General features: G+C 39.1%; 1 protein-coding gene across 1 annotated transcript in view; it reads right to left on the reverse strand.

The window, feature by feature from the left end:
* The window catches only part of CFAP54 (cilia and flagella associated protein 54), a 281,353-nt gene that overhangs the window by 25,718 nt on the left and 228,055 nt on the right, over positions 1–27,580 (reverse strand). Inside the window, exons 65-67 of the mRNA XM_045553185.1 lie at positions 23,084–23,187; positions 18,698–18,839; positions 10,198–10,272 (exon numbers count right to left, since the gene is read on the reverse strand). Coding sequence (XP_045409141.1) covers positions 10,198–10,272; positions 18,698–18,839; positions 23,084–23,187 — 321 coding nt within the window. The remainder of the gene's footprint in view (positions 1–10,197; positions 10,273–18,697; positions 18,840–23,083; positions 23,188–27,580) is intronic.

The following is a 27,580-nucleotide window of genomic DNA, read 5'->3' on the forward strand; positions in this document are numbered from 1 at the left end:
GTATTTCTTGACTTGTGGCCCCTTTTGTGATCTTCAAAGCTCATCACTCCAGTCTCTGCCCCCATCAGAATATGGCCTTCTCCTCTTCTGTTGTAAATTTCCCTCTGGCTCCCTCTTGTAAGGACACTTGTGATTACATTTAGGGATCACTCAAATAATCCAGGATAATCTCCCCATCTCAATATCCTTAACTTAATCACATCTGCACAGTCCTATTTGTCATATTAGGTAACAGGTTTCCAGGATTAGGTTGTGGTCTTCTCTGGAAGGCCATTGTTCAGCCTATTACAATGTGTCATGAAATGAGATGGTTTAGTCAATAAAAATATCATATTTATATCACATCTGCTCAATGCAGTTTTGATAATTGAAGTTATTGGATATTTCTATTTAAAAATTAATGGCATTCCTACAAATGCATATTTGTGCCAGAAATTATCAGCTTTTACTAAACTATATACTTGCTCCTCTACAATGCTCTATATCTCATCCTTGCATGTGGGGTTGAGACCAACAGGCTATAAGCAGAAATGACCACAGTAGCCACTCCAGGCTGGCTCTTAGAAATGGTCCCCCTAATCTATTGTCCAAATTACAACACTTTTCAAAGTAAAAGGAATTCATATACTTATGAACCATAACTCCAACTCAACAGGTATAAATTTTGTGACTGTGTCAGGCAAACCAAGATGTATGGTCACACTCTGTGAAAACATCCTATGAAAACCCCTACCCCTCTCTTCTCCTGCAGTGGTTTCCTTGGAGGCCATGCAGTGCAGACAGCATGGTTACAAGCTATAGGAGAGTTGTCCAACCCTCACTGGGTTTTGCATGAGAAAGAAACAAACCTTCGTTGCCACTGACACTGGGGGCTTACTTGTTAGCATAGCATAGCCTACTGTATCCTGACTAAAACTCTCATGTTCGGGCAAACTTGTATTTCCTTCACTGTATTTCTGAAATTCCATCAGAGTAAGGCTTTAACTACACTTAAATTTCAGGGATTTGAATCTCAGCAGCAAAGTACAGGAAGAGAAGCTGTAACTGGGAACCCTGAAACTGGGTTCCCCCCCTGAAGATCTCTGTGGGGTCTGTCTGTAGGCTTTTGACCTGGAATACAGAAATGAAAACTCCAGACTTCTAACAATATTTGGCACTTCTTGATGCTTTTTATGAAGGAGCTCACTGGGCTCAACTTCTGGCCACTAGGATGAGAAGACTCTTTTTTAGAGCAGAGGCTTTATAAAGAACAAGAACTGAAGTTTACATTTTGTTCCTGGGACTTTGTTGCCTGGAATCAAAGCATGACAGGCTTTGTTAGTTAGCAGCTCCCACTGCAGTAGCAAACCAGAAGGCAGACCTCGTGTGCACAGTGTGGAAAGAAATCCTGCTCACACTGACTTCTTTACTCACATCAGAATACGCCACCAGCAGCTGCAAACTGTTCTTACAAGGCTGCCAACACTGACTGGCAATTTCTTATAGCAAGTCTAATAGAGTCTGCAATTTACAAAGAAATTTCACATCCATTATTTTATTTAACTCTTTTTGGTATTCCTAACTTGAACAACTAGCCTTTGTCAATTAATATTAATAAGGGAGTGTGGAGAAGAAAAGGCAAGAAAACAGGTGTAGGAAGCAGAGAAGAGGAAGAGGAAAAGGGTGAGGGTAGGTGGCAGAGGAATACCTTCTCTGAGCACTATCGACTATGTGCCAGGTACTGCATCAATCACTTTGAACTAATGATAATTCTCTTGCCAACATAAAAAGTGCTAATATTCATAAAGATTTTCTTGTTCATCAGAAGGATAGCTGAATGGCTCTCCACGGAATCATGCTGATTGGAAAAAGGCCAATCTCAAAAGCTTACATACTGTATTATTCCTTTTATGTAACATTCTTGAAATGACAAAACTGGAAATGGAGGACAGAGTGGCGGTTGCCAGGGGTTAAGGTGGAGGTGGGGCAGGGGAAGTGGGTGCAGCTATGAAAGGGCAACAAGAGGAATCCTTGCAGTGACAGAAATGTTCTCTATTTGGACTGTATCAACGTCAAAATTTGGTGTTTGATATTGTTCCATAGTTTTTCAAGATATTACCATTGAGGAAAATTGAGTAAAGGGTACACAGGATCTCTGTATTATTTCCTATAACTGCATGTGAATCTCTACAATTATCTCAAAATAAATAGTTTAATTTAAAAGGATGGTTGAAAAAGAACATGAAAGATACATATAATATATTAAATGGTCATTTACTTTTGGAAAATTAGCCAACATTTACACAGGCTAAGAGTCACTAATAAAGACAGTTATTAATGGTCAAATGAACAAATGATTCATTTCACATTACTTTAAGCTCAGAAAAATTAAGATGATCATGGTGTATTGAATGCTTCCCACTGGCATTGTCCTGGTACTCTAGTAAATGTGTTAAATATTGCTTCCTGGGTAATCCTACATGAGGAGTAGCTTTCACGAATTTGCAGGTAAGGAAGTGAAGACTAGAGAAGTAAAGTAACTGGCTCATCGTCACACAACCAATATGTAGTGGAACCAAGAATCAAACCACGATTTTATCTGCTAAGGATACATTGCTTCTGAGACCTTCAACAGAATCTAAGTGACATGAGGTCTTTCAGGATAATGACTTTGTCCACAAAAGCAAAATTAGGACTAGAACTTGTGCTGAGTGCTCTTCCCACCATACTATGCTACTATAGGTGGCTGAGAAAAAAACATAATGGCATTGGTGCCTGAGATATAGGTGGGATAAGTGCAAAAATCTCCAATGGCTAATGTCCAAACTAAACAAGGAAAATGGATAAATTTACACCTGCACATTCCATATTTATTTAAATGTAAAGAACATTTGTCAAGTGAATTTCCAAAGGTTTGTTAATTGACTCAGATCTATGAGGCAAAACTCAAATATCCTCCTAAAATGAAAACATAATTCCATTGTTAAGGGTCAGCTTTTTAATCAAGGCAAAACTATTTAGTAAAATGAATGAAGGAAATGAAACTTTTAACTTGGTTTTCAGCAAAATAGAAAGGAATGAACAGATTTGCTAATGATAACCCTGTCTCTCAACTCCTTTGAAGGTATACAAAGTGACTAAATTTCAGGAAATTGTCCCTTTGAGGCTGAAGTGCAGTTGTACCTAGAATGAGGCCAGGCCTGGTTTATTAGAGAATGCACACACTTCTCATCACTTTTATAGTATTAATAAATGCATAATATCAGGTTCATGATAATATCTCAGCTTAAATTGTATCCAAGTATTACAACCCCAAATTGCACGTCTAACAAAAGCGAGACTGGTACTTTGAGTACAGATAACACAAAAGCTCTAGGTTCCTTGATGGAGAGCGTATTTCACCTTGACACTATTGCTCGCAAATCTCTAAGATGAGCATTTTGGAAATGCTATAAACAGCTTAGCCTTTTCTTAGCATTTTGAAGAGCACAATAATAGTCTGGCCTTTTCTTAAGGGCTTTCTTTTTCCCATAGCCAAATTTGACAGTTAGAAGTGAATAGGGAGTGGATGGAATCAAAGTCAGTGCTGTGTTTTAAAAGCAGTGTGGAACTGATGTCATCTGGCATTGTCTTCAAAAGAATATGAGAATATTAAGTGGATGTCTCATGAACTTACACACAAAGGATACTCTTCACTTGAGGACAGAATGGTAATGTCAAGATGTAATTATAGATGCCATAAAATCTATTCAGACATCTCTTGCTTGGTAGAAGGAAAGAGAGAGCGAAAGAGAGGAGAAGAAGAAGAAGAGAAAAACTGCAACTTTCAACTTAACCAAAAGAAGTTATATTAATATAATTAATTTTTTAATACTTACTAAATACCTATACAGAATATGTGGAACTTTGTGTTCAATGCTGTAAAGGACAGTTCAGAGAGTACTGTCATAACTACCATTTGGGAAGTTTTGTTAAAAAGAAACCAAGAGGCATATGGTAATGTAATAAAATTAGCCAATTGAAATTAAATAGCACCACTCGGTAAGATTTAATATCCTAAAAAAAGTTAAGTGGAAGCTGTCCCACATAAATAGGGGCACATGCAAACCCCATCCAATACCAAGAAAGACTGCACAGGTTATTTCAAAGGGTGCTTTGAGAATCCACCTAGTTTATCCTCTACCCTGTGGGCATAAACACACTCAGCAACTCCATTACGGTTACCTAGCATATTTGGGGAGGGTTACTAACTAATTTTAAAAATTGCCTAAGCAGGTTGCTAGGAAGAGCCTCTGCTCAGAGGAGGAATAGGCCTAGAAATTGGAAGTCTTTTTGGATCTTGTGGCAGATTGTATTTTCCCCAAATGGCTGCAAAAATAGCTCCCAATCCACATGCCCTTCTTAAAATTTAACTTTGACTCCTCCGATGAAGGGGTAGAGTCTATGTTCAATGTTGAATCTGGGTGGATTTTGCACTAGTGGGAAGAGTCATTATGTAATTTCAAGGCTAGGGCATAGACAGTGATAGAGCTTCTGCCTGGTTTTCTTGGGAGGCTCACCCTTGAAATCCAGCCACTGTGCTGTGAAGAGGCCCAACCAGCCACAAAGAGAGGTCATGTGTCATGTTCCAGACCATACCCCAAGCCATGTTCCCAGCCCATAGCTGACAGCCAACACGAGACCAAAAGGAGCGTTTGGTGATTCCAACCCCCAGCAGTTGAGTCATCCTCAATTTTCTAGTCTTCCCAGCCAATGCCGCGGATACCACAGAGCAGAGACAACTTGCCTCACTATGCCCTTCCCAATATGTGAGTCACAGAATCCTTGAGCCTAATAAAATGTTAGTTGTTTTTTGCACTAAGTTTGGAGTGCTTTGTTACATAATGAAAGTAACAGGAACAGATGAGAATGGGAATATATGTATTTCAAAGTGATGCATGCAGCCATTCCTAGCACTTGCGTTATTTCAACCTCTCTTTTGTGAATGTACTCAGACGCTTCATCCTAAGCATCATGTTGTTCTGGTACAGCCACTCCTTAGGGAAACAAATCTACTTGCAAGGGTCTTATTCCAAGTAAACTCAGGTAGGTCTTCATCTCTCTTAGAAGATCATCCCTCAACCCTCTGCCTTACACCAATAGTAGATAAACTTGTCACTACTTCACTGGGAAAATTAAAACCACTGGGTGAACTCCCCAGCTTCTCTTGCCCTTTTCTTACAAACTTATTCACATCCTTCCCTACCTTGATCTGCTACCGAGAGGCCTAGAGAGAGGCGATATTCCTCTCCTTTCAGTCAACCATCTTGTATTCCTTAGGGCCTTGCTCAATCATTTGTCCTTCTCTCTACTAGACAGGCAACCTCTGCCTCTCCTAATTCTTTTCCCTTATGACCACTCATACCCTAACACCCTCTCTTGACTCTGTGTCTCCCTCTAGCTGTTTTTCTACCCTCTCAAACCTTCTTAAAGGTTAATCTACACTTGCAACTTTTCATATTCTCACTCTCACTCCTCGACTCCCTGTAGCATCTGCTCCTATTATTCTAGCAAAACATTCACTCGGTGTAGGTTAGTTAAAAATGCAGATCCTTGATTTAAGCAGACCTATATTTGACTCCTGCCTCCTCCTCTTATCAAGCTGTGAGACCTTGAGCATTCTGCTTCATTTTCCTGTGCATCAGTTTCCTCATCTCTAAAACGGGTTAGGGTTCTTATAATGCTGAATATTTAAAACACTTAACAATGTCTGCACATGCCATGTGCTCAGTAAATATTAACTATTATTATTATCACTAGCAGTAGTAGTATTTGCATTTCATGACTATTATCATTATTGTTTGTCAGGTACTATGCTAAGTATGGTTTAAAATCTTGAATGAAAAAATAAATCCTACGAAATTCATGCAGTCAAGAAAAATTACTTTGCAATCTCCTCATATTATGTTTCTGATATCATGGCCCAGGGTAACCTTTTCCACCTTCAAACCAGGGTCTGCTCCTAGAAACCTCCTCTCCATACTGATTCTATATGATTCCAGTCATTTCAATCCATATATGCACATACGCGCACGCAAATTTATTTGTATCATGTGGACCGATAAGAAAATATTTAATTTAGCTGTCTGCAGGAACTTTAATCTATGTTGCCTTTGCAGCAACAAAAGTATTTTACACTGGTGTTCTCTATGCAGCTGGTAGTCAATAATTGCTGATGAACAACAGAGTTTGTATAAAAGGACTCAGTCCATTCCATGGTCAGTCACAGCAAGAACAGAAAGAATATTTTTAGCATCATGTTTGAATCCTACCTGACAACTTGTAAACTGCAATACTTTGAACCTACACAGGCAATTAAAAATGCTTTTTATTGCTGCCTCACCAGAAATCATACCTAATGGTTATTGATATTCTGTGATTAATCACTAAGAAGGTTAGCATGGAGCACTCATTCTCCTCCTTCATCTCCTTGCTATTCTCAGTTTCTTTGTGTCACAAGCTGTGTGTGTCAATATTTGCTTTAATTAGGAAGAGTTAATATAGGAAAAGATAATTTGTAATAGGTATGTTCAGTAAGAGACCAAATTGCACATCAAGATCTCATGCCAGTGACAAAAATAGCTTCACTAAGGCATGTAATTTTGTTTATCTAACAATTTACTTCTTGGGACGGCTCATAAATGTCCACATCCCATCTCAGCACTGTTCGGTTAGTCTTGCTTTCAGTGGAAATACAGCATGGCACTTGATTGGGAGCCACCTTCTGTTGGATGGGTGAGTCTTTCACTACTAGGATCTCATGTTGGGATCCTGCACACTGACCTAATTCCCATAGGATTCAACAGTAATCTACATTACAGGCAAAGAAAACAATTCCTATTTTTTCTCTACTTTTAATACTTTTCCTCTCCTTTTCTCTTTCTTTTTTCTTTTCTTTTCTTTCCTTTCTTTTTTTTTCTTTTTTTTTTTCTGAGACAGGGCCTTATTCTGTCACCCAGGCTAGAGTGCAGTGGCATGATCACAGCTCACTGTAGTCTCAAACTCCCACTCAAGTGATCCTCCCACCTCAGCCTCCCAAGTAGCTGGGACTACAGGTGCTCACCACCATGCCCAGCTAATTTTAAACATTTTTTTGCACAGACAAGGATCTTTCCATGTTGCCCAGGCTGGTCTTGAACTTCTGGCCTCAAGCGATCCTCCTGACTTGGCTTCCCAAAGTAGTACAACTACAGGCAGGAGCCACCACACCCATCCCTTTCTTCTCCTTTTCTATAAATATTTCAAAACAAATTTGTATCCTAAAAATCTCATTGAAATTAGTTGACTAAGGGATGAAGAATTTAGGCAAGGGGGCTAAAACCAGGGTGAGGATGATAATGATGATGATGATGATGATGATGATGATTACACAGCTAATATTTACTGAACAATTATTTATACTAGGTCTTTGACAAATACTTAAAATATATTATTTTCTTTAATCCTCACAACAACTGTGAGAGGTTAGAGTTATTATTCTGTCTTACACATGAGAAAACTGAGGCTTAGAGAAGTTCAATAACTTGCCTAAGTTCACACAACGAAGAAGACTTAAGGCTGGGATTCCAATCCAGATCTATCAGAAGCCAAAGCCCACTGACATTATAAATCATGTGTCTTATGATAACAAATTCTTTTTTGTAAACTATTTTTAACCACAGTTTGCCCAAAATTATATTTAAGCTTGATTTTATTATTAGTAGCCCATTACAGTAAATCTATACATTTCCATAATAAAAAATTAAGTTCCCCATTTAAAAAGTGGAAAAAAGACATAAATGGCCAAATGAATAAACAAAGCAAAGATTAAATTTCAGGTGTTCAAAACTAAGGAAGATTCAGTTCAATTCAAGAAAAGTGACCAAGTGACGTGGTGTACAAGTCACCGTAAGAGTTCAAAGATGAATATAGCATCGCCCCTGCCCTGAGAAGCTAATGATCTAATGGGAAGCACACAGTATAATATTTCAGGTCTTACTTCACATGTCACCTCCTCATAGAAGTCTTCTCTGACCACCCTATCTAAACTGTGACCCCATTCCCTGTCACTGTCTATCACAGGGTCCAGCAAACGTTTTCTGTGAAGGACAAGACAATAAATAATTTAGACTTTGTGGATTCTCTGCCAAAACTACCAACTCAGCTATTGTACTGTGAAAGCTGCCTTAGACCATAAGTAAATGAATGAACAAGGAAGGCTGTGTTCCAATAAAACTTCATTGACAAAACAGGCAGTGGCCAGATATAGTTCACAGGCTGTAGTTTGCTGACCACTACTCTAACATATCTCTCTGATTTTTACCTTCATAGCACTTAACAAAATCTGAAATTGCCTTGCTTATTGATTTGTTTACTATTTATTTCCTGCTGCAAAAATGGCAGCTCCAGAAGAGCAGGATCCTTGCTGCGTGTTCACAGCTAGCTCTCCAGTGCCTAGAAAGGAGTTCCTGACACAGAGGCAGTGTCAGGAATGTTCACTCTAAACACTCTAAACATTCATTGAGTGGATAAATGAATGAATACCATTTTGCAAAAAGAGAAACACAAATTGCCAATAAACATGTGAACTCTATTTGGCCTTAATGAGTTAGCAGGAGGAGGAGGAAGAAAATTAGTACAGATGCGTATGAGGGTAAAGTGGTCCTCTCATCTACTACTGATAGCAGAGAAAATTGCTGCAACATTTCTGGAGGGTCATTTGCTATTATATAATAAAATGTGGGTACCAATTCAAAAGTGGGCAAAGAATTGAATACACACTTCTCTAAAGATGTACAAATAGCCCATAAGCCCATGAAAAGATGCTCAACACCGTAAGTCATTAAGGAAATGCAAATCAAAACCACAACGAGATACCACTTCACACCCATTAGGATGGCTATTATGAAAAATAAAAAATGGAAAATAATAAATCTTGGAGAGAATATGCAAAAATTGGAACCCTTGTGGAGTGTTGGTGAGAGTTTAACTTGTTCAGCTGCTGAGGAAAACAGTTTGGGAGTTCCTCAAAAAGTTAAACAGAATTATCATATGATCTAGCAATTCCACTCCTAGGCATATACCCCAAAGAATAGAAAGCAAATACCTGTACACCTATGTTCATAGCAATATTATTTACAATAGCCAAAAGGTGGAAACAAACCCAATGTCCATTAACAGGTAAGTTGATAAACAAATGTGGTATACGCATACAAAGGAATATTGTTCTGTCTTAAAAAAATAAAATACTACTATAAAATACAACATGGACAACTTTTATAACATTATGCTAAATGAAATAAGCCAGACACAAAAGGACAAATAGTGTATGATTCCATTAACATGAGGACACTAGACTAGGCAAATTCATAAAGATAGGAAGTAGAATAGAGGTTACCTAGAGTTGTGGGGAGGAGGGAGGGGAGAGTTATTGTTTAATGGGGATGCAGTTTCTATTTGGGATAGTGAAAAAGTTCTGGAGATGGATGGTAGTGATGGTTACACAACATTGTGAATATACTTAATGCCACTGAACTGTACATTTAAAAATGGTTAAAATTGTAAATTTTGTATTATGTATATTTTATAATGAAAAAAATGTATGTATGCTTCTTTTTACTCCAAAATCAAATTCCTAAGAATTAACTCTGAGGAGATAATGCAGAAAGGTGAAAATATGTAAGTACCAGAATCCATTAACTTCAAGAGCCATCAATAAAGATCTAGCTATATAAATCTTTTTTACATGGCTATGTAAATTTGTTGCACCTGGCACAACAAATACATAAAAGAGACTATTATGCAGGCATTAAATATGACAAGGTAGACTTTTCATACAAAAACACCTCCATGAAATTATTGTTCAATGAAAAAACCAAGTTACAGAATGCATGTAAAATATGATCCCATTGATGTAAAAATTCTAAAGTTTATTTATACATGGAGAAAATTCTAGATATTCTTCAAAGGTTAATAGAGGTTATTCTCTGAGTGGTAGATTTGAGATGATTTTTAAATTACAAAGAATATTGTAACCCAAATAACATGCTATTGTAAACTCATGTTTATCACTTTTTCACATTAATTAAGGTGGGTTAGGCCCTTGATACTTACAATTAGATGATTTCTGTAGTTCCATTTCCATAGCAATAATAATACTTTTGAGTCAATCAGATATAGTTTTAAAGGAGAAGTACATACCTCAGATAGTGGTTGAAAATCTTTATCATTCAAAAACAGAGATACTATTTCAGAGCAACATTGAATAATCATGTGCTAGAAATAAGAAGAGGATGATATAGTAAGGTTGATAAATACTGGTAAAATATTGCACATTTATTTTTAAACTATTTTGTTTCATTTGTCTTTTCTTGATCATCACCTAACCCTTGTTCCCAGAAAAAGACAGAGGGACTCATAAGTCACAATCCCTTAAGTAATTAGGCTTACTTGAATTGTACTTAATTGTAATTACAGGATGGCCACAAAATGTAAGATCTGCAATTAATCATGAATAATATATAATTTTAGGATTCTTTCCCTGCGCATTCTCTGTTAATATGCTGCAGAGGAATAACAAGCAAAGTAATTCACACCAAAATAAGTATTTTGAAAAATCACTTTTCTTCTGAGAAGAGAGCCCTGGGATAAAGAGTTTCAGAACCCTGAAAGGGGCTTGATCAGGGAAGAATGACCGGGGATTGGGAAAGAAAAGGGAAGAGTGAATGGAAAGGAGGAGGGTGGGTCAACAGCACACATGCATTGTCTATTGATGGACACGGTCACCTTCATGTGTGGACCTCGGGCCCACGAGGAACTTACCCATAGGCAGGGTCGAATCCCCCAGATTCCCTGTCATGATTTCATATAAGGAAGGACAACAGAGAGCTACAGGCAGTTCTGGCTGTATGAGTTGAGGTTGGTGCCGAGTTGGAGAGGGCAGCTATTGGGCCGCATGTGAGGAGCAGCGGAGGAGTGGAACTCACTGCCCCTGGGGGACCGAGTGCAGCCTTGGCTTCCACCCTCCAGTTCCGTTTTCTGTGAGGCCCACTGTGTTTCCTTTCCAGGCCTTGTCTATGCCTGAGCATACCTACCGCACCCTGACAAACAGTGCCTTCCCACCAAACCTAACTGACTGGAGCTAGTGTAAGTAGTTTTATCTTCACTTGCAATTAAAGCAGTTGTGACTACAAAAATGTCAGAGATAAACTATGCCTACTGCACAATGTTGCCAGTGTCCAGCCTGATGAAGCAACAACTCATTTTTATGGTAGTATTAATATATGATGTACTAGCATTCAGAATAGAGTGATAAAAGTACCATAATTTTAAAATTATAACTGAGTAATGCTGGTTAAAACTTTACAATAAGGGAGCAAACAACAATTGAACTCACAATCCAAAACCTTGTTCTAAGTTTTAATAACTGCATAAACATGTAAAAGATCAAATTTTAGAGTTCCAAACCAATACATAATTCAATTTGATTTAACAAATATATTTAAGACATTATATTAGGTGCTATGGGACACAAAGACCCTCTCCTTACAAAATTTTACAATTACTGAGAAAAATAGGTTCATACACAACTAAATGAAATACCAAGTAGAATATGGTCAGAACGCAGGTACTTATGACGTGTCATAGGATCCTAGAGGCAGGAGAGAGTAACTCTTCGTACTATGAACAAAGACCTCGTGGAAGAAGAGTTATATGAACTGAGCCTTGAAAGAATAGTAGAATTTCAACTGGAAGAGAACAAGGAACAGGGCATTTGAGGGGGAGAGAGCTCTATGTAAGCAATGGACAGTGGACATCCAAGGAACATATGGAATCTTACATGTTCTTTACTGCAAGTGTACATAGGAAGCATGGCAGTGAGAGTGGTCAGAAATAAGACTGAAGAGAGGTAAATTTTGAACAGGTCACATAAAAGTAAGGGATTTGGATTTTATACAGAAAACTGAGCAGGACTGCCCTAAGGGAATGATGTGGAGATTGCTTTAAAAAGATGATTCTGACCACAGTTTAAGGGTGAACTGGACAGGAAAGAGACAAGAGAAGGAGAAATCAGCTAGGAGGCTACTCAAACTGTTCGGGCAGGAAGCGATCGTGGCTAGAAGCCGTCCAGCTTCAGCGGGCTTAGGACGGAGGGCAGGCAGCACACCCAGCGCTGATGAGGGTGTACCCGTGCCCCGTGCTGAGCTTTCCAGAACCCTGGTCCACTTTACTAGACAGAGGGGAACACATGTCCACTCCTGTACTCCCTTTATTTGTCTATATTTCTGGTTCAGTTCTTAGGACTGATTAAATTATGTTTTCTCTGTATATTAAAGGTTTCAATAACAGCCGTGATGGGTTACCGTCATGATTTCATCTAGAGCTATCGAGCAAAATGACACTGTCTATATCATTAATCATTTCACGTAGCAGATGAAGGGAGCAACGTTACCTGATAAATGCCTTCCACTGCCTTGTCTCAACATCTATCAAACAGAAATTTCGCCTCGACAATATTCTATTACTCTGGCATTATTTGAGGTAAACCACATATACACGTTCTGAAATGGGCTGCGAGTGCCTCACGTGACCTTGCTACTGCAGAAATGCAGGGAGCAAAGGCTGGGAGTTCATCTGTCCTGTCAGGAAGCGGTTGGATGCGAGCTGTGACTGGGAAGGGGCTGGGGAGGGCGCGGAAGGACCCTCGCTCAGTTTTTGCACCTTCTCCCTTACAAGCAGCCTCTGGTGGTTCTGTGAGGGATGGCCCTCTGGGTACCTTCAAGATATTAAAGCCAATTCCTGGGTGGAGTCGAAATCCTCATCATCTTGCATCTACAATATGTAAAGAACAGCCTAATTGTTTTCTAGCCTCCAGACTCTCCCTTCCCTCATCTCTCCTTCACAGGCCACTTGGTTATCTTAGTGAATAGTAGGGTGGATCATGAGACACCCTCCCAGGTGAGGGGATCCCTACCCACTCCTAGCCCCAAAACCCAGCCCCGCTTTCCCGCAGCCCTTGCCTGCAGAATGAAGTTCACTTGCCATTTATTCATTCAACATCTACCAAATGCCTCCTGTGTGCCAGGCGGTGGGAATAGGAGATGAACAAGACACAGAGAGAGCCCTTAAGCAACTCTTGGTCCAGTGAGAGCAGTAGCAGAGACAGACACTTACAGCGCCCTGTGGGGAGATCAGAGAGGAGGAAGCACTTAATTCTACCCATCTCCTTAGTGCCACCTCCTGCTACATCTACCCTGTGCTTCTGCTACAACAGATGCCTGATTATTCCCTGAATAGGAGAGTCAGTTCCGTGACTTCTTATCTCATCTCTTGTTATATCCTCAGTCTGGAATAAGTTTTCTCCATAGGTCTCCAACTAGAAGTTTCACAAATAGCTATTACAGAGGTGATACGTTTCAGTTATGGGGCCAGATATTGGAGATACAAAGATGAATAAGACCCCCAAGCAAAGGAATTCACAGTCAAGAGAAAGGAAGAGACATATAAACAGCTAATTACCAGAACAATATAGTAAGGCCTGGGATATTTGGAAGTGCAAAGAAAAATAGCCTATATTTCAGTCTACAGGGCTATAAAATGCTCTCTGAGCTATTTAAGCAATGACAAAGTCTAGCTCAACTTTCTCTCCCAACACACACACATGCACACATGCAATCCGTGTAAATGAGATTTTAAAAATAGTAAATTGGAATAATTTGCATCAACAGCCCCACTGTTGAGAAGGAAGGATTCCAGCAACTTTACCTTTCTGTGCAATACAGAATCCAGGTAATGGGAAATAAGAAAACTGGGAGAAGTCAGAGACACTTTAAGTGGAACTGCATAATAAAGAGCTGAGGCAGAGTGGGAAGGAGAGAAGAAACAAAACAGTCTGTGCAGACAGAGCTGGAGGGATCATTGTAGGAGTCTGAGCCAAATGAGACAGATGTTGGAGAGCTGCCGTGGATGCCAGGGAGATATGAGAGTAGAATAGCTGGGGAAAAGAGAGTTTAAAAAAAAAATTCTGTGTATTATGAAAGGATTCCCCCTGGGGTGTTCCTATGAGAGACTCTATAAAGATTTGGATTATTTTCAATGGTTTTGACCATCAGATTGGTATTTCTTTGACTGTCACACTTCGCTAAGACAGAGCTATCGAGTGACTTGGCTCATTATGGATGACACCTGGGTACGTATGGCCACACACATACAATGACTAAGTTCCTCCATGACAGCGACCTGGTTGTATTGGTTATGTCCTCACCTCCCAAGCCTGAAAAACGTTTGCACTAATAGTTTCTCGAAAGAATTTGATGCTAATTTCCAATTGTATTTTGCTCGATATTTTCATAGTACTTTGATATTTGGGATATGCCGCCTATATACTAATTTTAATTGCCTTGTACAATCTAGGCGTTCCATAAATGTTTGCTGAACTAATCTTAGGCGATTTGGCAAACATATTTTAAGCTTTTCATATTGGTAAACTTTCATTCCCAACAAGGTGTGTGCATCATAAAATCAGGATAGTTTGCATCTATCATATGCTTTAAACCACCTGATGGGCTCTGAACATTCCCCTTAACTGTGAATGACAGAATAAAATAACTCAGTCATTCTGAGCCAGTGTTGTTCATTATAGAAGAAGGACATAGAAGGTTTTCAAGCCAAAAGTGATTGGAACACCTGTTCTATAACCCTTCCAGTACATCTTAAATTAATATCTGAAGTTTTTGGGTTATTCTGGACCCTAGGGATTTGGAGAGGAAAAAAAAAAAAGGAAGAAAGAGAACAGGATTCATTACCTCCCATATCAACCAAAGGCACATTTTTTTAGACCATTACATTTAATAACCCACAAACAATGTATGCCGTTACAGAAATAAATACATTATATTATAGAAGTTATGAAATCCTGCCCAATTCCAGACCAGAATTGATTGTCAAGCGTCCTAGTTAACTTCTAATTAGCTCCAAGTGAAGGTTGTCATGACAACGAACTAGCAGATTTAGTCAATGGGATTTATTTGATATAACCTGGAATCCAGTTGTTTTTTTTTTAATGCTGGTTATTATTGTGGAAAAAAAGAAAAATTTATATTGTACTTCATTTCTCAACTTGCAAATGCTGTGAGCTAATTTTCTTGCCAATTCATCTAAACAAATATTAGTGTTCCTTCTGCCTGGGGCCTCTCCTATTGCTCTCCTATATGTTCATTCACATATAGAACCAGCAGAGCTGGAACATATCTAAAACGCCCCACTTTGAAGCTGAAGAAACACTTTTTAAATTGAAGAATAGAACAAATTCAAAAACACAAAGAAAAACACCAAAATTGAAAGCAGTTTTTTCTACCCGAGGGTTGATCCTCCCCCCCTTCATAACATTCCAAGACACGAAAGCAAGCCACAAACCTTCCTTAAGGCAAGGTGGGTCCTCCAGTTTCCCTCCTCTGCTTACTTTCAAACACCACCGTTTATTCCACCCTCATCCCCATTTATTTCTGATTTGTTTATATCCACAGTCAACTTTTTGGCTCAGATGCTGAGCTCATTGTGATGAGTTCGATACCCCCACTAGGAAGTTCTGATGACTCGTTCCACCCAAAGAGCCCATCTCTACATCTCAGAGCAGTATTTGAGTGAACAGTTCATTTACTTTAAAGATGAGAGGAAAACCAGCCCCAGGAAAGGGTAAGAGACTGATCCTTGGTAATAGAGCTGAGTGCCGGCGCGTAATCTAGAATCCTTATTCTGATGGACCCTCCATCTCTTGCCTCAGAAAGACAGATGGGTTCAGCAGAAAATAATCGTTTTCCATATATGAACTATACAGTAGTGGATTTAGGGACAATTTCTGCAAAGAATATTCTAGACCATGGCTCAAAGGCAGCAATCTGGTAAGTCTGGTCTGTGCTTAAAAAACTGATCGTAAGCGTTCCACAAAAGAAATATAAAAATGAAAAGTGAGCTGAATTCTTCTTGAAAATAGACAAGAAAGAACAACCATGCACTTTATAAAAGAAATATATACCTACAGTTATAGCCATAAAATCTACTGGGTTTGAGATAGGTTGAGCAATCTGATCTATTGGGGGATTTATTATAAGCACACTCAGCACGTCATTAAGCATCATAATTCACGTTGTAACATCTGAGGATACTGAAAAAGATATGCAACCAAAATTTGAAGACATCTGCTCTACGATAGATTCAGGCACAGGGCACAGAAGACATAAATGCTGGAAAGTGGCATTTTGCAAAGGCTAACTATACTTGCCTGATAGATTCTCTCACAGTTGGGCTTGCTGCTTTTACAACAATTAAAAATGCATTCACTCACTCTACTGTTCAGCTCAAACTAAAAATGCCAACAAGTATACTCTGAAAATCAGGACAGTTGCCAATTTTTATACGTTCACATAATAAAAGTGCATAGATGAGGTAAACAAAGAAACATAAGAGCCATGCCGACAATATTCTTTAAGAATTAAAGATTTTTTGTTATTGATAACCAATTAAATATTAACCTAGCAGAAAATAATTTAAGAAAATACACTAGACTAAAAATAAAAAGAAGATCTTAAAAGCTTTCAGAGAAGAAAAGCAGGCATGGGACTCCAGTGGCTGGGAATTCAACCAGAAAAGCAGTGCAGGAAGGGTCCCGAGCAGAGCTATGGAGCAGGGATTAAGAGCAACCAGTCTTCAACTGGAGTAGGAGGGTGGGAGGTTCTAGGAGCAAAACGAGATTGAGACATTATTTGATAAGTACAGACACTTGAGTAAAAAAATCTATGGATAAACATACGAAAGATCTGCTATAATGACTGAGAAAAAGTTAAGGATAAAAGACAAGTCAAAAAAAAACCAAACATACAAGAAAGGAACATAAGCATAGTAAACTACTTGACTTGGCTGTGAACACCATTTAGAGGGTTATAATAAGGTAAACACTGAATATTGGTTTAACTAAATTTTGTGATATAACAATATTTCAAAGAGAAGGGAAAAGGAGAAGTTGAAGTATAAGTGAGCTAAATCCTTATATACCATAATCAAAAATCAATAGATATTATCTAAAATTGATACCTCAAGAAAAAAACAATGATTTGTGGCTGTCGTTAGCACTATTCATCAACATTTCTGACTTTCCTTCTTTCAGGCTGGTAGCAGAATTGTTGGTACAGCAGACAGCTTATTTGGCCAATAAAAAATTAGTGGAAGGGACATGATGGAAAATTTATGTGCCAGGGTGCGATTTCCCCCTTCTCCCCTCCTGACACAGTGACTGCCACTGTTCCATATGATGGGTGGGCCGCTAGCTTGGATGCTGGCTCCCAGAGCAGGTGACATGGAGTAGGCCCCCAGCTGGCCCTCTTGGATTTGGAAGTTGGATGTTACCCCACCTTTCATGACTGATACTGCATATTATTTCTAGATATGAAAGTAAATAACAAAAGAAAAGAGTTGAAAGTGGCTGCCCCTGCAGGGCAGGAATGTGGAGTTAGGAGAGATTGGGCAGGAGGTTGCCCCTTTTTACTTTAAGCCTTTTGGATCTACTTTTTAATACCCACAATAAATGCAGAATATATATCCCAAGAAATTGGATTAATATACAAATAAAAATTTAAAGAACAGGTAATTAGGAGAGAACACACATTAAGGAATTTCCACTCTTCTTCTACAGAAGGAGAGACACTTCCAGCTTCTTTTGGACCTGTCACTAATTTATCCCCAGGAGAGTAGGGTCACTTATCTGACTGGTGAGTTTAGGGAAAGCAATAGAGTGTGCTAGGCTCAGCCCCTTCTGGGTAATCTTTCTTGACATTTTTTGGAGGCACCCTACCTGCAGGACTATTATTCTCTGCTCCCCCATGCAGTAAGCTTGGCGGGGGCAGGGGGAAATGGGGGAACCCTGTGGTTACATGGGTAGGCCAGATGACTGCAGATGACTGTGTGACTAGGTGGGCAAGTCTGGCTGATTCAGGGGTAAAATATTAATGAGCTCATTTGGCCACAGATCGAAAGCCGTGCTCTCTAATCAGCTTTATCAGTAATGATGCTGACATTCTGATCTCCACATACCTGTCTACTCTGCCCCATTTCTCAATGGGTTAAGAACTCAGGAGGGGAAGGAAAACCACGCTCTTCCCCAAAATACACACACCACTCATTATAAAAAACTCAGCTGTGTGATCAGATTTACAACATACTATACAGAAAACAGCCCTTAGTTTGGCCAGAAAAATATATATGCACGGAAAAAGTCTGAAAGAATATATGCCTATCTGTATTTTCTAGTGTTTCTTCACCTATTACTTGGGTAGTAAAAATGTTTCAGTAATAGAGTTTGAGTGAAAAAGTGAAAGTAATATTAATATAAGTTACAAACAACTGTTTCTTGGGATTCACAGTTATATCTGAATAATTTCTCTGGATTGGCTTTGTTTTCATTCACTGTCAGAATCAATCGGTAATTGGGATTCTGAGAAGAGCTTCGGAGGGAACACTATGTATGTACGTGCCAAAAATTTGGGTCATGTCTGGTACTCTGAGTAGAGAAAATAGAGGGCAGAAGAACCACAAAGTTCAAGTTTAGTTATATAGTTCTGTTTTGATGAAATAAAAAACAATTTAAACAATTGTGTGTGATGACATCCATCCTCAATAGCAATGCCATTTTCCATATATAATAACTCACTTCCATTTCTTTGTCTATTGATGTCTCTTCTGTTTCTTGTACTTCATATACATCTTCATTCGAAGTAATTTCAGGAACTGCTGGCAATGATATTTCAGCTATTTGCACAAGATTAGATAGTTTCTTGTGAATTGCAATAACTCTAAAAAATAACAAATATACATGTATTTTATTGAAAAAGTTAAGAAAGTCATTTGTTTATTTGCAGAATCTATAGGATGTGTTCAGTAAGCTCTCAGTTATTTAATCATTAGATTTCTGACACTGCCAAACATCATTCATTCAATCATTCCTTCAATCAAGAAACATGAGCAAAGAGACACAATCTTAACTTTCATAATGATTATGGTCCTGTTACACACTTAGACAAATATATGATTACAAATTGGCAAATGTGCAATGAAAGAAAGGTACACATCCAAAATACTGCTGAAGACGAAAATAAAGAAAATAAGTTATCTACGTGGGCAAACAAACTCTAGGCAATAATAAAAGATTTACTCCTATGTAAATCTTAATGCCATGCTATGATGTTCTGGCTGACTTGAAGGTAAGAATCATGATAGGTTATCAATGATTCTAAAAGCCTGGTCTAGGAGCAGCCCACAGCAATTCAGTGTATTGGGGAGGCTGCAGGAAGACAGAAGGAGGGAGGGAGGGAGAAGAATCAAGAAAAAAAGAAAAGCAAAAGCCAAGGAGGAAGGCAGAGGATCTAGCAGCAATGATGCAAAAGACAGAAAGCTTCAGGGGCCACAGGCTGATGCTCTGAAGGCAGAGGTGGACCAGTGGAGTGGGGGCAGAAGGTGGAAGGCTTCAAAGGCAGAAGGAGCCAAACAGCCACCTGTGTGGCCCTCAGCAACTCTATGCTGTAGGCATAGCAGCATGTAGAGGTGTGTGTCTGCATGCATGCATTTCTCCATTCAAGGAAGGAGAAAAATTATTATGAAAAAGAAGTAAATGATCCCAAAAGCAGACTGGTGTCAGGAACATACACAAGAATGTCAATTCTCCAATTCTCCACAGCATCCTCAGCTGCAGCATGGTACGATACTTGATCATCCTAATGATGGTTCTCAGCTACGAAAAGTAAAAAAACACCTTTAACTATATATAAGAGGATTTAAATGCATGTAGTATGTTTTAGAAACTTTTCTATAAAAAATGCAAGAGTTGAAATGTAAAGATTTGTTGTTAAAAGTTTATTTGGAAAACGTACCCATTAAAAAATGGATCATCAATAATGCTGGAAAAACTTCCTGAGGCCCTGAGAGGGCACAGGGTTAGGACTCAAAGGAGTCATGCCTGACTCCTTCACACACTGGCCAGGGGACCTCAGACCGGTCACTCAACCTCTCTGCCCTGGGTTTCCATCTACGACAAGACTGGAATAATAAAATCTACTTCATCCAATTCACAGGGCTTTTGAAAGGATGAAAGGACATGACTATGTAGATTCTTAGCTGTAAGAGACCACATAAAGGAAAGATGGTATTCTAAAACTCCATTCTTCATTCCAATATAGAGAAAGAATTCTTATTTTTCTTCCAAAAATAGTATATCTTTCCTTTATAATACTTGGAATTCTAGGAAGGATAAACTATTCTATGACATTTGGGTTACAGATTGCTAATGAGTGTCCAGAACTGTAGTGTCCAGAACTGACTTTCTACTCTGTAGAAATTGTAATCATTTTCTTCATGTAGTTCTGGAAAAAAAAAAAAACTGCAGTTTCTGGACTTACAAGCCTAGTGCATAATTTTCTGACTGTGTTGCTTAGCTGTACTGGTATATAGCCTAGGTTTTCTGCCATTTTGCTTAAAAAGAAAAAAGGAAAAAAGGAAGGAAGGGAGGGAGGAAGGAAGGACATTGACTGAATAACTGAAAGCATGCTAGCTCTTGAAACAGCGCATGTTTTATTTTCTTTCACAGCAAGGCCAAGAAGTCATCCAAAGTGAAAATCATGGAGCACAAACAAGACTCTCGAGAGAAGGACAGAGAAGCACCAATTCTCCATTGACTAAGCAGAGCAAAGAGCTGGCACTGATAGACAGACATGTTACTGTTTTCAACCTTTCAAAGCATGTTCATACAATTTCTGGCTTGATCCTAACAATAACCCCAAAAGGTACGCAGAGCAGGTATTATAATTCCACCTTACAATGGAGGAAATAGAGGCTAAGATCAGAAGGGCAATGAACAGTGGAGTCAAAAATAACTAGCTAAGTAAAGGAAAAATAAACAAATGAGGAATTTGGTAAAGTGAAATAGGAAAAGAGAGAAACAAAGCATGAGCAAAAAGCTAGAGCTATGCCCTGTGTGACAGAGAGGGAGGAAAACAACCTGGCCAAAGCAGAGATTTTTGACTTTGGAGCAAAATAAAATTGGACTGGTTACAAAGGGAAAGGAGAGGCGTGGGAGTGAAGTTTGGGCTTAATTTTGCAACCCTGTACAGAACCACATTAAATTATTTTTTAATCACATCAAAATACAGGCAAAATATGGTACAGACAACATCCTTGTACTCTCTGAAATCTCTATGAACTGTCATGAACTGTTCCTTCAGTCACCCTAGGTACTATTATTAGTATTAGGTCATTAAATATGAAATGTCCAACTTTGAATCCAAAGTGTAGTTTATAATATCTCAAACAAAAAGCAGTATAATTAATCAAAGTATGCACCTAAACTATTGACACAGTTTTGCCATCTTTACAGTAGCTTGTTTGTGCCAGCAACAAAGAAGCCTGGAGAGTGAGTGGTGATGAAATCATGAAAGGCATTTTCCACAGCTTGTTGAGAATTGAATATTTTTCTTCACAAGAAGTGGTCCAAAGCCTGGAAGAAGTATAAGTCAGTTGATCCAAGGTCTGGTGAATACGATAGATGACAGAGAGTTTCCCAGTCTAGCTTCTGTAGTTTGAGCAGCATTGTTCGTGCGATACATGGTTAAGCATTGTCTTGCAAGAGGAATGACCTGTCTCTATTTACCAATCTCAGGTGCTTAATTGCAAGCATCTTCATCATTTTGTCCAATTGATTGTAGTAGACATCTGCTATAATCGATTGACCAGGTTTCATGAAGCTGTAATGGATAATATCAGCACTGGACCACCAAACAGACACCATTAGCTTCTTCTGATGACTATTCAGTTTTGGACTGTGCTTTGGCACTTCACCTTTATCCAACCATTGTGTTGAATGCTTGCAATTGTCAAAAAGAATCCATTTTCATCACACGTAACAATATGGTGTAGAAATTATTTGCCTTATGTCGTGACAGAAAAGAAAGGCAAGCTTTGAGATGACTTCTCTTCTGATGCTTACTGCATGCGGAACCCATCTATCCAGCTTCTTTACCTTGCCCATTTGTTTCAAGGGATCCAATATTGTTGGAATAGTAATGTCAGACCTTGCTACTGATTCATGCATAAGTTGAGATGGATTCACTTCCACTACAGCTTTCAGCTCACCATTATCCACCTTAGTCTCAGGTCACCCACGTGGCTTATCTTCAAGATTAAAATCACCAGAATAGAACTGCTCAAATCATCGACATAGTATGTGTTCATCGGCCACATCCTTCCCAAACACTTAGTTGATATTTCAAGCTATCTGTGCTGCATTAATTCCATGATGGAATTCATATTCAAAAATAACAGGAATTTGTGACTTATCCATGGTTTCATAAAATTTCTCTAAAAAATGTGAAAGATAATCACAAGCCTAAAATGTACAATTGAAAGACTGAAGATGTACCTTCACAGTAAAAATAAAACAAGAAGTGTCAAAGCGAAACGTCAGAGACATCATCTGTCAAACTTAGTAGTTAAGGAAATCGGACATTTCATACTTAGTAATCTAAATAGTATTCCCACCTTACAAATCAGGAAACTGAAGCACAGAGAGGTTAAATAAACTACCCAAGTTTACAAAGGTAATAAGGGGCACAAAGTGGCATTTGAACCACAGCAGGCTGGATTCAGAGTTCATGCTCTTGACCACTGCAATATAATATTCCTCTAAACCTGTGGTCCCAGTCCCCGTGCCATAGACTGGTCCCAGTCCATGGCCTGTTAGGAACTGGGCCTCACAGCAGGAAGTGAGTGGCAGGTGAGCGGGTAAAGCTTCATCTGTATTTACAGCCACTCTCTATCACGCCATACCCTCCCCACTCCCACCTCCTGGTGCATGGAAAAATTGTCTTCCATGAAACTGGTCCCTGGTGCCAAAAAGATTGGGGACTGCTGCTCTAAACAAAAGGAAGTTTCTTCCAAAAGTGCCTTTAAAAGGCCTCTTGTGCTTTACCTTGTACATTCCTAAAACAGGCTGTTCTTATGAGAAACAGTGGCAAAGACAGAGTGTTGTGGATAATCCACTTTTACTTGCCTGTTCAGCGGAAACCATAAAGAACCAACAGATACGTTGTAACTGGAATATCTAACATCTGTCACCTTCAGGGGCTTCGTATTATATGCATATAGCAATAAAACCTATAAGAAAAATTAAAGGCATATAAAATGTGACATCAAAATTACAGTTTGCCTCAAAAATGCATTAGTTCTCAAAATCATATCACTCACTTTGAAGTTTTTCCTTAGAAGAGAAAAATGAAGGATTTTTTTTTTCCCAATTCACTTTAAAAAGAAATGATGTGAACAAGAATTGTGCAAAGGTTAGAAAATGCAAATAAATACTATCTGGTGACAATATTATATCCTTTTTGAAGAGTGACATTTTGTACTGCAATTAAGTTTAAATTTCAGTCTCTGAAGACCCTCTACAGCAAGCACTAAACACTAACCATACACCTGGTGAATATCCAGCTTTGTTTCTTGTTACTTCTCAATGTGTACCTTTTCCATCAGGGGACATGGCTGCTTCTGTGAATTCACTTAAACTATTCCCTTCTTCCTCTCTCCATTTAACAGAACTTTCTAGCCCCCACCTCCATGATGAAACTGCTTTTGATGATTCACGGTCTAGTAATTTCCTTGTTTGGATTCTAATCATTCCAAATAGGGAAATTAGCACCAGTCCCATATGATATAGCTCCTATTTAGTCATGAACTTATAGAATTTGAGATTCATAGAACCTTAGAGATAATCTAGTCTAATCCCCTCATTTTAGATATAAGAAAGCTGAGGCCCAGAGCTGCCGGTCAAAACTGACTAGCTAGAGAACAGTAGCTCAGAGAACAGTACCCCGAAGTATGGCGCTTTGGCGCACTGAGCACTTTTCAATGAAAGGAAGTTGGAAGGCTTCAGAAGGCACCTCAGAACCAAGGACTTTCTAACCTTCTCCTGTCCCATCACGCCCACAGCACAGGTAGGGGTTCTCTCAGTAAATTCCCTTCTCTGATGGACAAAACTTCTTCCAAAAGAAGTGCAATTGTCTTGAAACCGCCTTTCAAGACAATTGAAATCTCATCAAACAACCAGGAAAGATTACCAGAAAAGAGAAAAGGCTAAAAGTAGTCACTTTGTCCAGACAGACTTTCCATCTACTCTTCTGAGAGCAGCTCAGAGAGATTGCCTGGGAGACTTTAAATGGGTGATAAGACAACATTTGTTCGAAGGGCTGCTCTACCCTTCACCTTCCCATGTCCACCAAGCTATTGTCTGTTCTTGCTCCCATTCCATTTTCAAACAGAATCATTTACAAACTATGATCCTTTGGGTCCATTCAGTTCCCCTAAAAGTCATTTACTACTCCTCAAAACTGCCTACACCTCTGCTTCCCTCTCTCCTATGAAGAAGGTGGTATAAGTTTCTGAATCTCATTGGGTAACTGATTAATTATTTTCCAATTATTTTCCTGTGCTTATGCACACTACTAAATCTGTATGCTTTTCCACCTGTTAATCTGTCTATGGTCAGTATTATTTTGGCAGACTTAAGACCAAATCTTCAGACAGGGAGGGAAAAACTCTTTTCATCCCTACAGCTACATGCATTTATCTCTGCTTCATCACAAAGTAAACTAAAAAGGAGATTTTCTTTTTTTTTAGAAAGGCATAAATCCACAAGGGCAGAAAGAACAAGAGAGGAAGTGAAGCAGACAAGAGAGGTTTGCAACGCTTTGAAGGACACAAAGCACTTGGAAGAGCACAGCTGACTCAGCAGAGGGGAAAGGCTGTGCCTACGTGCCTTTGGAGGAGTTGCCAACAAGTATGACTGGGGTCCCTAGAATGGCTCAGGGACTGGAGGCCCAGGTAGCTTGGAAGGCAGGAGTGGGTGGCACTACAAACAGGAGTGTTAGACAACCTCCCTCCCATCCCTTCTATGGGCCCACGCAGCCAGGAGGCTCCCCCTTCCCTCCCCTCCTCTCTGCCTGCCAAACTTCTTCCATTTTATTCTCTGCTGATGTTAAATCAGAGAGGATCTATGCTGAGGGCCATTAGGTACAGCAGTGACGTGTATTGAAAATATTGGAATTAAGTGAAAGTCTATTCTGAACAAGAAACATTCCCCTACCCCATAATAACCGCTTCCCAGAATGTAGGAAACCAGGCAGGAGTCTAAGAGAATCCTCTTTAGGGAAACTGACCAAAGAAAAAAGACCTACACATTCTGACATTTCAATATCCTCCAGTGAAACTCCTGGCTCCTTCTACAGTCACCTTACAATGAGGCCTAGACATCAGTAAGTCTAAGCAAATACGCTTTTTAGTGCCTCACTCCCAACATGAACAGACAGCTAAGAGTCACTAGACAGAAAATGGAAAGGCAAAAACTAAAGGTAACAGAAGAATGGAACTTGGAGAATCTGATACAAGATAGAGAACAGAAGAAAACCTCAATGAAACCGTAATTAATATTCTGAGAGAGAAGAAAGATGGTACTGCCTCTGTGAAACAAGAACACAGTGCTATCAAAATGGAACAATTAGAATGAAGAAAGATCTCTTAAAAATTAAAAAATATGATCACAATGAAATAATAAATAAAAGACTTGAAATATAAAGTTGAATCCATTTCTCCAAAAGTAAAACCTAAATTTAAAAATGTAGATAGTAGGGAAGAAAACATGAGAAAAGTAAACACTTAATCCAATAGGTTCAATATCTGATTAACAGAAATTACAGAAGGCATCAAGATAATCAGAGGGAAGAAATGATTTTTTAAATTCCATGAACTGAAGAATAGTACTTTTCATTTTTAAAGGGCTAGTCTAAGTGTCCAGCACAATGGATGAAGACCCCATACCAAGGCACATCATGGAATTTCAGTACACAGGGTGTTAACAGAACAGTCACCCCTCTTCCCATAGATATGGAAGGGAAATATTGAGAGTGGGGAATATGTAACAGAGGGAATGGCCTGGAAAACTTCCCCCACTCTTTTTGGGAACTGCATTCTGGCCTGCATCAAGTCTTTTGTTAAAATTCCCAGGTGGCTTTGTCTTTGGCAGAGATGGGATGTTTAGAATAGTTAACCACAGTAATGGCCTGAAGCTGAAAACCCTCCCTTTAAAAGCTCTGTATTTCTGCCTATGTTCAGGAAATCTGGGATTTCGAGATGAGAAGGTCTACCATAGTTCCTCCTTTTCAAAGTAAACTCTTTCCTTCCTCTCCAAACCGCTTGTCCTCGTTCTTCTGATTTGGCCTCATGGACAAGTGGCTGAGCCTTTGGCAACAAAGGAACAGAGGGAAGATTCCCAGAACATCCAGAGTCACAAATAAAGAACCAGGCATCAGGATGGGAGCAGAGTTCTCAACAGCAACGCAGGATTGCCAGAGACAAAGGGAATAATTCCTCTCACATTTTGTGGAAAAATAATTGTCAGCCTAGAATTTTATGCCTAATAAACAATGAATTAAGCATTAAAGTAAAGACCTTGTGTCAGAATTCAAGGTCTTTTTACTCCCTGGGTTATGTCAGTCTGCTGCAAACTTGTTACCATCTCAAAGGAATATAGTCATGGCATTGGCCCTTGGCCAAATCTGAATAAAATATATTAACTAGTGATTAATGGAGTCCTGTCCTAGGGTCTGAAACACACCAGGGAGCAGCCTGTAACATCTCGTCTGCATTTTTCATAGAAAACGTGCAGATTGATAATTGGCATCTGCATTGTACTGTTATCTTTACTTCTATTAACGAATCTGGTCCCACACGTAGTTCTGACTACATGAACAGAGAGATATAAAAGACTTCTCCTCAGATATAAGACAGCAGCCTGAGACCGTATCTTGTCATATTTTGGTGGTTCATGATTCATAGATGAACTGTGTCCTGTGCACCTGAGAGAGGACCCTGGAAGCTGCTTCTGGATCTCTCAGGTCTCCCTAATGATTACCTCTGCTTTCTTTATCCTGCCATGCTTCATCCTTTACTAAAGCCTTTCATGAATATACTTTGTGAAGTCTGGTGAATCCTTTGAAAGATCAGAACCTTTAATATACCCTTTCTCAAGAAGCTGGAAGATGTGTTCATCTCTGCTCATAAGAGAGCAAATCAAGGCAGAGAGAAACAAGAGACCCAGAGAACCCAACTCAGAGAGAGATGAAGGAGCTCTCAGGAGGATGGTGAATGGGACTCTGCAGATGACAGCTGAGCTATGAGAGCAAGCAGTCAGCCTGGAGCTCGGCTCTGAAGAAGACAAAACAATGGAACTGGGAGATAAGTCAATGAGTTTGACCACATGGAGAGGACTGTATAGTTCTTTGAAAGTCTGGGAAAAATTAGAGATTCTGAAATACATAGAAAACTAAGTTGTGAAATTAATGTAAGTAAAGTACCTGGAACATAGTAAGCTCTACATAAGTTTGCACTATTGTTATTATCTTGCAGGTTTCATGATTGTCAGCCAATTATTCAACACTAAACTCAACACTGAAGTCCTAAAACGATGAGTAGATAAACCCTCAAATATACAAATATT

The sequence above is a fragment of the Lemur catta genome, chromosome 6 (assembly GCF_020740605.2).
Source record: "Lemur catta isolate mLemCat1 chromosome 6, mLemCat1.pri, whole genome shotgun sequence".
NCBI classification, from domain to species: Eukaryota; Metazoa; Chordata; class Mammalia; order Primates; family Lemuridae; genus Lemur; species Lemur catta.